This window comes from Stomoxys calcitrans, unplaced genomic scaffold (assembly GCF_963082655.1).
Source record: "Stomoxys calcitrans unplaced genomic scaffold, idStoCalc2.1 SCAFFOLD_68, whole genome shotgun sequence".
Lineage (NCBI taxonomy): Eukaryota > Metazoa > Arthropoda > Insecta > Diptera > Muscidae > Stomoxys > Stomoxys calcitrans.
In genome coordinates this window covers 35,379-46,245 of record NW_026739264.1, presented here as the reverse complement: position 1 = coordinate 46,245, position 10,867 = coordinate 35,379, and the positions used below count along the sequence as shown (strand labels likewise).

Genomic DNA, 10,867 nt, shown 5'->3' with positions numbered 1-10,867 from the left:
CATTTATTCATGTTAATGAATACATATTATTGTCTTTATATGTAGTATGCGTACGATATGACATGCATTGTGTGTAGGTGTGTGCGTGTGTGTGTGCATGCAGATGCATACAGAGAGTTTCACATGTACATGCATATAAACATTCAGTGCATTTCTCTACACTCCTCTTTGTTGTTTTTTTTTTTTTTTTTTGGTAGCAAATAAATGCATTCTCGCTTCAACTGTTGTGTTTGTGTGTAAACATACAAAAATAAGGATATGAACTGCAACTGCATCACCACAATTTAACGAATGCAATGAGGACAGTCTGTAGGGAAAGTCTGTTGAGGATATAGAAGCATGTTTATATTGTTCGTTACTATGGATCACCATGAAGGAGTACTCACTAATGGCATAAGGAGGAAGATAGATAGAGGCCGAATATCCAAGATCATGTCAGTATACAATTTACAATACTTTTCAAAGAAAACCTTATAGGCAATGAATTGAATAGGAAGACCTGGTTCTGCAGACCTATATAAAAACCAGTAAGGAAGGGCAAAAGTCGGGCGGTTCCGACTGTATAATACCCTACACCTACCCTATAAGTACAATTTGAGACCTATATCCAATTCTGAACCAATTTCGATGGTCCTCGGCGAGCAATTATGTTCAAACTGTAAAAACTACAGTTGACAAATAACAACATTATGGCAAATTACCCAAAATCTGACGAACATATATATGGGAGCTATATCTAATTCTGAACCGACTTCGAGCAAACTTCTCAGATAATGTGGTAGTCGTCAAGGAAAGCGTTGTGCCAAATTTTGGCAAGATTGGTCAACCAATGAGCTTGCAGTGGCTCATAGGGTGAAAATCTGGCGATATACATATATGACAGCTATATCTAAATCTGAACCGATTTCCATGAAATTTACCAGTAATATTGACAGTCAAGAGAAAATCCCACCTGCCAAATTTCGACAGAATCGGTTAACAAATGAGCACTTTTTTGCAATATTTCTTAAAATCGGACGAACATATATATGGGAGCTATATCTAAATCTGAACCGATTTCGAGCAAACTCCTCAGATACTGTGGCAGTCGTCGAGGAAAACGTTGTGCAATATTTTGGCAAGATAGATCAATGAATGTGCTTGCAATGGCTCTAAGAGTGAAAATCGGGCGATGTATATGTATGAGAGCTATATCTAAATCTGAACCGATTTCTATGAAATTCATCAGTAATATCGAGAGTCGTAAAAAAATCCCTCCTTTCAAATTTCGAGAGAATCGGTTAACAAAAGAGCACTTTTTGCAATATTTCACAAAATCAGACGAACATATATATGGGAGCTATGTTTAAATCTGAACCGATTTCGAGCAAACTCCCCAGATACTGTGGCAGTCGTCGAGGAAAACGTTGTGCACTATTTTGGCAAGATTGGTCAATAAATGCGCTTGCAATGGCTCTAGGAGTGAAAATCGGGCGATGTATATGTATGAGAGCTATATCTAAATCTGAACCGATTTCCATGAAATTCACCAGTAATATTGAGAGTCGTAAAAAAATCCTTCCTGCCAAATTTCGAGAGAATCGGTTAACAAATGACTATTTTATTGTGTGTGTTGTGTGTTGGCACCACTATATTTATTTTTATTTATTTACACCCGCACAATAACAATACAAAATTCTTATAATTAAAGTATGGGTAATTTCTCCAACAAATATTATATAAAAATTTAAACTGGTTATAAGAATACCTTATTGACTATGTGACAATAACTAAAAGTTGTCTGTCACACCAGTTAACAATTGCGTTTCGTCTGCTAAATATTTTATAGTAAAGAAATAATATGCATTTGCTTAATATTTATAAAATTAATATAATTTCAAAACATTTCATGAATTATACATTTTCTGTAATTTAATGCAGTACGAACATAATTATACAAATTTTCCCAGTTATTATTTCCTTCACCATTTAATAAGCTAATTAGCTCTCCTTCCTCTAATTGACTCTTTCCTAAATATCTAATCCTTAGTTCTCTCATAATTGGGCATTTTGCAATGAAATGTTGTATAGTTTCATTTTGCTCTGTGTTACATAAGGTACATTGCGGACTAACCGCTCGGTTAAAAGAGTTGGCATTTAATGGCAGTATATCGGCTCTGGTCCTCATTAAGATAGAGATTTTATCCAGCTTATAGAAATCTTTCATATAATTTATGCCTACAGTGTAATTTAGAAATCTGTAGTAACGGGTTTCGCTTGTTAGAGCACGATCAATTTTTTCCGAATAACTTTGTGACTTGAGTTCTTGCATCAACGCATGAGTTTTTAAATTCCATTCTTGAGCATTTCTCGTCAAATTATCAGTCGAGATATTTGCCTCGCTCATCCTGCTCATTAACGCCTCTGCCCAAAAAATTCTTCTATTCCATACCTTCAATGCTAGTTTATGTGGCAGTCTTTCGTTTCCATATTGATACAACGCCTTAGAAATATAATTCATATGCATTTGTAGCGTGTAGAAGTGATTGTCAACAGTATCGGTCTCCAACGACAGAATATAGTTCGGTATAAAATCAGGGATTTTAAGAGCCCTTTTAAGAAAATACCTTTGAAGCTTGTCCACCTCTTCAAACCAGGAGTAGCCCCATATCTGGGCAGCATACGCCTGAGTGGATCTGCATACACTCTTAAAAATTCTCCACTTTGATAAAAGGTTAACCTGTGGTCTGTTTATCAGTGATTTCCACGTTGAATTAATGCAAGTTTTGGATAACTTATTCCTTTTTTCAACATGTTTTGTAAATGACATCGTCGGTGTTAGTATGACTCCCAAGTAAGAATATTCATTTACAATTTCGATGTCTTGATTGCGGTATGACCATTTATTGTTTGCAGGTAATCGACCTCCGTTTCTAAACACCATTATTTTCGATTTCTCCAGATTTATCAAAAGATTCCATTGTATACAATACTCCTCGAGCTTAAGTATCATATTTTGCAAAACAACTCTCTCTTCCGCTAGTATTACTATATCGTCTGCATATAATAACACTCTAATATTGAGGTCCTCCAACATTAGACCCCCTTCCAGCCAGTCATGGAGATCATTCAAATAAAGAGTGAAAAGTTGAGGTGATAAAAGACATCCTTGCCTCACTCCTGAATACGTAATGAAGTATTCTGATAGATCGTTTCCAGTCCACACAACAGATTTTGTATTCTGGTATAAAATTTGTATCATATTCACCATTTTGGTGGACATTCCTGCAGTATGCAATTTATATATCAAAAGGTTTCTTGATACCCTATCAAAAGCCGCGGAAAAATCAACAAAAAAGGCATACACCTTTTTCTTCTCTGCCAATTTCAGCTGGACTATAGACGATAGATTGAATATATTGTCCACTGTTGAATAGCCTGCTCTGAATCCAGCTTGATACTCGTTCAGTACATTGTTTTTTATAGACCATTTCGAAATTCTTGCATTTAAGACTCCCATCAGTACCTTTGCCATAGTGTTCATAAACGATATTCCCCTGTAGTTGCCTGGTGTCTCAGTATTTCCCTTCTTGTGTATTGGGAATATGACCGTTTCGTTTAGAATATCATCTACTTGCCCAGTGTTAAACACTTTATTATATATTCTTGCCATTTCTTCTAAAAACTCGTTTGATGCATTCTTGTAGAATTCGTACGGCACTCTATCTATACCTGGGGCTTTGTTATATTTCGTGTTTTTTAAGATGCTGCGTATTTCCGCTACATCAATATCTCGGTCCAAATCTTGATCGGTCTGATGAAATATAGCGTACTGAATATCATTTGCAGTAAGTGGTTGGTTTAAAAGAGCGCTAAAATATGTTTTGAAATCGTCTGATGATATGCTTGTACTTATTTTAAAGTTTTGACCTCTTATTTGTCTAGCAATCTTCCACCATTCCTTGGGATCAGATGCTCGGCTTAGTTTTTGTTCCAGATCTTTGATAAATTCAATTTTACTCCGATTGCAGATGTCTTTATATGATTTTACAGCATTCAAATATATTCTCCTATCCTCCAGTGTATCTGTTCTTCTAAAGTTTTTGAGACATTCAAAGGATCTACTTCTTGCCTTCTCACACTCATAATTAAACCACTTGCTTTTGTATTTTAAAATGTACTGTTTTTTTGGAGCTGGGACTGAATTTTTTACTATATTTACAAGATCGGTTAAATTGTTTATACTTCTTCCAGCATCCAACAAACATCTATTCAAATTTCCTTGATATCGGTCTTTTTCGTGGTCCTTCCATTTCAACTTTGGCAAAAGGCTCAATGGTTTTATTGTTTTTTGGTTTTGTTTAACATTCATTTCAATATACAGTGGTAAGTGATCAGACCATATTTTTTCCTCAATGCCGAATTTGTGTATGTTCTTAAGTATATCCAGTGATACCGAAGCAATGTCATTAACAGAAGATCCAATTGTACTGATATAAGTACAATTTCCATCCTCATCCCCAAGTGTTCTTCCATTCAGTACAATGAGTCCATTATCGTCACAAAATTCTAGAAATCTTTTGCCTTTTGAATTCAAAATTGGATCCTTAGATCTCCTTGTCTCCAAACCCGCCGAAAATTCTGTCGCCAAAGCGTCTTGAAGCTGTTGTTGCTGCATACCAATTCTAGCATTTGTGTCCCCTGCTATAATTATACTTGTCTCTTCGATTCCTAGAAAAGTATCTTTCAATAATCCAAACTCAGTATTCCAGTTCTCTCCTCTAATATATATTGGTATATATGTAAACTTCATGTGCAGTGATTCAATTTTCACTACGATGAAACCATTTTCCGTCATGTATTCATGTTTGACTCCTCTCTTTAATAAATTTTTCTTTATACCACAAAGAATTCCACCACTTGCTCTACCATAATGATTTACCCGTTTTGCTGCCTGCCAGAATAGATCGAAATCATTAAAATATTTTGACCATCTTTCTGTCTGATTTTCCATGATATGTGTTTCAAGTAAAGCAAACATTTCAAAACTCCCAATATATGAGAAAAATTCGGGATATAAACATTTATTATTGAGACCGTTTATATTGTATGAAAGGATTCTAAATATGCCAGATATAAGATCATTTTCCTCTTCTACTACACCCCTCATTAAATTATTAGATTTTACTGTTTTTTCTAGTTTTTTGACTCCCAATTCTTTTTTAATATATTATATTTAATGTTTAAATTAAAATTATCTCCAAATAATTCCTTCATAACAGTGATTGCATCAATAGTACCACATACCAATTTCCGATCTTTGTTCCACTTGAACCATTTACTTCCAACTCTTAGCTTGTCATCTCGAATTTTAATTTGATGTGCCTTGCTAAACTCCATTAACTGTTTTCTTAGCTGCAGCATAATTATTTTGTCTCTTCTTCTTTCTGCGTTCAAATCACGTTCTACATATATATTTGTGCCCCTCAGATTCCTGGTTTTGCTTATAACATCCTCAACATCGTTTTCCGATTCAAATTCCACCAAGACTGCGGTCATTCTCTCCTTTTGGTATAGAGTTTTCACCGATTTAACGGTCTTTTCTACCTGTAACACAGTAGAACATAGTTTTTGGATTTCAATTTTGTTCGCTTGCCCAGCTATTTTATTGCATTATTACTAAAAATCGGAAGAACATATACATGGGAGCTATATCCAGATCTGAACCGATTTCGAGCAAACTTCTCAGGTATTGTGGTAGTCGTCGAGGAAAACGTTGTGCAATATTTTGGCAAGATTGGTCAATAAATGTGCTTGCAGTGGCTCCAGGAATGAAAATCGGGCTATATATATGTGGGAGCTTTATCTAAATCTGAACCGAATTCTATGAAGTTCACCAATAATGTCGATAGTCATAAGGAAATCCTCCCTGCCAAATTTCGAGAGAATCGCCTAACAAATCACTATTTTATTGCATTATTACTGAAAATCGGAGGAACATATACATGGGAGCTATATCCAGATCTGAACCTATTTTTTCCAATTTCAATAGGGTTCGTCTCTAGGTCGAAAAACATGCCTGTACCAAATTTCAAGACGATCGGATGAAAATTGCGACCTGTAGTTTGTACACAAATTAACATGGACAGACGGACAGAAAGACAAACGGACAGACTAAATCGAATCAGAAAGTAATTCTGAGTCGATCGGTACACTTATCAATGGGTCTATCTCTCTTCCTGTTGGGTGTTACAAACAAATTCACTAAGTTATAATACCCTGTACCACAGTGGTGGTGTAGGGTATAATTACGGACCATAGTTGCAAATTTGATATATCGATTCAGATTTGGACATGGCCCCCATATAAACCGATTCCCCCGATTTGACTTCTTGAGCCTCTAGAGCCCCCATACAAAACCGACCACTGGATATGATTTGTTGGGCCCTTAGAAGTCTCAATTTTCATCCGATGTGGCTGTTATTTGGAGAAAACGACTTCAGATATGATTTTCAATATCCATGCCAAGTATGATCCGAATCGGTTTGTCGGTTCCAAGTATGATCTGAATCGGTCTATAGCTCCCATATAAACCGAACCCCGGATTTTACTTCTTCAGCCCTTAGAAGCCTAACTTTTCACCTGATTTGGCTGAAATTTGGCCCAAACTCCTATCTTATGACTTACAACATCAGTGCCAAGTTTTATCCGAATAGGACAATTTGGTGAAATAGGCCCTCTGAATTCAAAAAACAAGTAAAAGCGTGATAAAACAAAAGATAAAAGAAAATAATTGCTATGGTATTGGAACAACTTAAGGTTATGGTTCATTTCGGACCATAACTGAACTGAATATTAGAGTCCATAGTTGAAGTCAATGTGCGAAATTTCAGTCAAATCTGGTAAGAATTGCGCACTTTAGGGGCTGTAGAAGTAAAACAGGGAGATCGGTTTATAGGGTAGCTGTATTAGGCTATAAACCGATTCATGCCATATTCGACATGTATGTTAAAGGTCATGAGAGAAGCCGTTGTACAAAAATTTCAACCAAATCGTATAATACTTGCGCCCTATAGAGGTTCAAGAAGTCAAGACCCCAGATCGGTTTATATGGCAGCTATATCAGGTTGTGGACCGATTTGAACCATTCTTAGCACAGTTGTTGAAAATTATAACAAAACTCCTCATTCACCTAAATCGGATAATAATTGTGCCCTCTAGTGGCTCAAGAAGTCAAGACCCTAGATTGGTTTATATGGCAGCTATAACAGGTTATGGACCGATTTGAACCATTCTTAGCACAGTTGTTGAAAGTCATTACAAATCACGTCATGCAATATTTCAGCCAAATCGGATAGGAATTGCTCCCGGCAGAGGTTCAAAGTCAAGACCCCAGATCGATTTAAATGGCAACTATATCAGGTTATGGACCGATTTGAACTATTCTTAACACAGTTGTTAAAAGTCATAACGAAACACCTCATGTAAAATTTCAGCCCAATCGGATAGGAATTGCGCCTTCTAATGGGTCAAGAAGGCAAGATCCAAGATCGGTTTATATGGCAGCTATATTAGGTTATGGACCGATTTATATACTAATCTAGTCATTCCGTTTGTAACACCTCGAAATATTGATCTGGGACCCCATAAAGTACATATATTCTGGATCGTCTCGACATTCTGAGTCTAACTAGCCATGTACTCGGTCGAACGCGTAAAGCTAGCCGCTTGAAATTTTGCTCAGGTACTTTATGGGCTAAATCGGTTCAGATTTGGACATAGCCTCCATGTAAACCGATCCCCCGATTTGACTTTTTGAGCCCTATTTCTGTCCGATTTGGCTGAAATTGCACGTGGTGTTCTGTTATGACTTCCAACAACTATGTTAAGTACCGACCAAATCGGCCAAAAACCTGATATAGCTCCCATATAAACCCATCTCCCGATTTGACTTCATGAGCCCCTGGAAGCCACAATTGTCATCCGATTTGGCTGAAATTTTGCACATAGTGTTTTGCTATGACTTCCAACAACTGTGTCAAGTACGGTACAAATCGGCCTAGAACCTGGTTTAGCTCCCATATTAACCGATCTCCCGATTTGACTACTTGAGCCCCGCAATTTTTGTCCAATTTATCTGAAATTTTGAACATAGTGTTCCATTATGACTTCCAATAACAGTGCTAAGTACGGTTCAAATCGGTCAAGAACCTTATATAGCTCCCATATAAACCGATCTCCCGATTTGACTTCTTGAGGCCCTGGAAGCCTCAATTTTCATCCGGTTTGGCCGAAATTTTGCACATAGTGTTCCATTATGTCTTCCAACAACTGCGACAAGTACGGTCCAAATGTTCGGGATCCCAAGATTCGGCTCGGTCGAACTTAGCACGCTTTTACTTGTTCTATATAAGAAGAAGAAGAATTTCTGCCGTATAAACCACTCTCTCAAAATCCCATAACAGGCTCATTTGTTTCAATGAAATTTGGGACAAAGAGTTGTGTAAAATTTTTTGGTATCCATGACGAATAAGACTTAGATCAGATCATATTTAAATATAGCTGCCATCCCAAATCCATCCCCCAAGCTGAAATTAGACTTCTCGATCTGGTTTTGATGAAACAGATCTCTCGATCTGGAGGCCACCGTAGCCCAGAGGTTAGCATGTCCGCCTATGACGCTGAACGCGGGGGTTCAAATCCCGGCCAAACCATCAACAAATATTTCAGCCTTGGTTTTCTCCTCCTAATGCTGGCAACATTTGTGAGGTACTAAGCCATTTGGAGCAAAGTCCAAAGAGATGCGACACGCCGTTCGCACTCGGCTATAAAAAGTATTGGGTTGCCCAAAAATTAATTGCGGATTTTTCATTCATTAATTCATTCATTCTTTCTTCTGTCAGTTATCAGCTGTTACTTTTAGCTTGCTTTAGAAAAAAGTGTAAAAAAATTATATTTGATTAAAGTTCATTATAAGTTTTATTAAAAATGCATTTACTTTCTTTTAAAAAATCCGCAATTACTTTTTGGGCAATCCAATAGATCCCTTATCATTAAGCTTAAACTTGAATCGGGCTGCACTCATTAAAATGTGAGAAGTTTCTTACTTAATGGAATGTTCATGGGCAGAATTTCCCAAAAATGGCCAGACCTCTCGATTAAGGGTATTGGATTCATAAATGGCGAATTTAATTACCTATTCACCCATTATGTGGATACTCGATACTTGTGTCCAGATCGGGCCATATTTAGATAAAGATGCCTTATAGACCGATCTTCAGATTTAAAAAGGTGCGGATTTGTTGCGCGATTTCATTGAAATTTATTTTAGCGATTAGATATAGACCCCTCCACCGAATATTTGCCAAATATGGTCCAAATCGGACCATATTTATGCTTTTGCTGCTGCTTTAGCCCATAAAAGGCGTATCGATAATTCCATTTCGCTAATCGTATTTAAAATGATTTTTTTTTGTATTTACAGGTGCGTATTTTGCCTTCGGACTTTTTAAACTGGTTCAGGTAACTATGTGATGTCTTGTACTTGTATTGTGAATTAGGTTAAAAAGTTATCGTCTAGAATTTTACATTGCTCAACGAATAACTCCTTGGCATAAATGATTTACATTAGATTGAGAAAGCTGGTGGTCTGCTAAAATTTGAAAAATTAGTTTTCCATAAAGGCTTTTAAACCACTTTATCACCTAGCAGTTAAGTTACAACAGTCCAATGGCTGAAGGTACCATATGATGGAGGTTTGTTTAGGTAAATCGAAATGTCTCGCCGTTGATAGCGGTTTATCTATCGTTCGATGATTCAATAGGCGACAGCCATCGCTTTCCTTTTCCATTGCAAGGAAGTCTTCGATTATTAAGCTCAAAGAGAAATAAACGTTTTACGAACAGTAATAACCCGTTGTTCAATGGGATGTTAATTTTTGTTAATGAGGGTAGCAGTATCAATGGCCGCTATGACTCTAATTTTTGTTAAAAAGTTTTTTGTCAAAGAAACCATGGTCTTTGTTCTTTTTATACCCTACACCATACGATGGGGGTATACTAATTTCATCATTCTGTTTCTAACACCTCGAAATATGCGTCTGAGACCCCATAAAGTATATATATTCTTGATCGTCATGTCATTTTAAGTCGATATAGCCATGTCCGTCCGTCTGTCCGTCCGCCTGTCTGTCGAAAGCACGCTAACTTTCTAAGGAGTAAAGCTAGCCGCTCGAAATTTTGCACAAATACTTATTATTAGTGTGGGTCGTTTGGGATTGTAAATGGGCTAAATCGATTCATGTTTTGATACAGTTGCCATATAAACCGATCTTGGGTCTTGACTTATTGAGTCTCTAGAGGGCGCAATTCTCATCCGATTTGTCTGAAATTTTGCACGTGGTGACCCCCTACACTTCGATCTGATTTTGTATGCCAGATTCGTAATCTACTTCCGAATACCTTTCATTTAAGCCCCATATTGATATGGACGTCCAATTTGTCTGTTTTTAGACATTTTGGCGTTAAGGCGACTTCCTGGGTACTTGGACCCAATTTTTAATACCATATTCGTATTCTACTCTTTAATAACTTTCATTTGATATCCATATTGTCTTTATCGGTCCACTTGTGATTTTTGGTGGTATATTTGGGGTAACGGGGAGGGTCCGCCCCCTTCCGATATTAACAAATTATAAAGCATTTTTCTTCTTTCATTTGAGTCCCATATTGCCATGATCGTCAAATAAACCTATTTTAAGGGGTTTTGGGGCTGGTTTGGTATCACTTCCAATAACTACGCTAAGTATGGTTTAAATCGGTCCATGGTTTGATATAGCTGCCATATAAACCGATCTTGGGTCTTGACTTCTTGAGCCTCTAGAGGGCGC

The 10,867-nt window shown here is 36.9% G+C and overlaps 1 protein-coding gene across 1 annotated transcript; it reads right to left on the bottom strand.

Annotated features, from left to right (window-relative positions):
* Positions 1-3,278: 3,278 nt before the first annotated feature.
* On the bottom strand, positions 3,279-9,829 carry LOC131998414 (uncharacterized). The gene is made up of 5 exons (XM_059370705.1): positions 9,700-9,829; positions 9,606-9,631; positions 5,322-5,586; positions 3,347-4,710; positions 3,279-3,305 (listed from the first exon to the last, which is right to left on the bottom strand). The coding sequence occupies exons 1-5, from the start codon at positions 9,827-9,829 to the stop codon at positions 3,279-3,281; spliced, it is 1,812 nt and encodes a 603-aa protein (XP_059226688.1).
* Positions 9,830-10,867: the final 1,038 nt, after the last annotated feature.

What these genes read in the sequence shown, in the direction of transcription:
- LOC131998414 (XM_059370705.1), bottom strand. Translation starts at nt 9,829, where the DNA reads ATGGAAAAGGAAAGCGATGGCTGTCGCCTATTGAATCATCGAACGATA. An exon ending in CCTTCAGCCATTGGACTGTT is followed by an intron (nt 9,632 to 9,699) that starts GTAACTTAACTG and finishes TTCAAATTTTAG; the next exon opens with CAGACCACCAGCTTTCTCAA. An exon ending in AATTGGCAGAGAAGAAAAAG is followed by an intron (nt 3,306 to 3,346) that starts GTGTATGCCTTT and finishes GGCTTTTGATAG; the next exon opens with GGTATCAAGAAACCTTTTGA.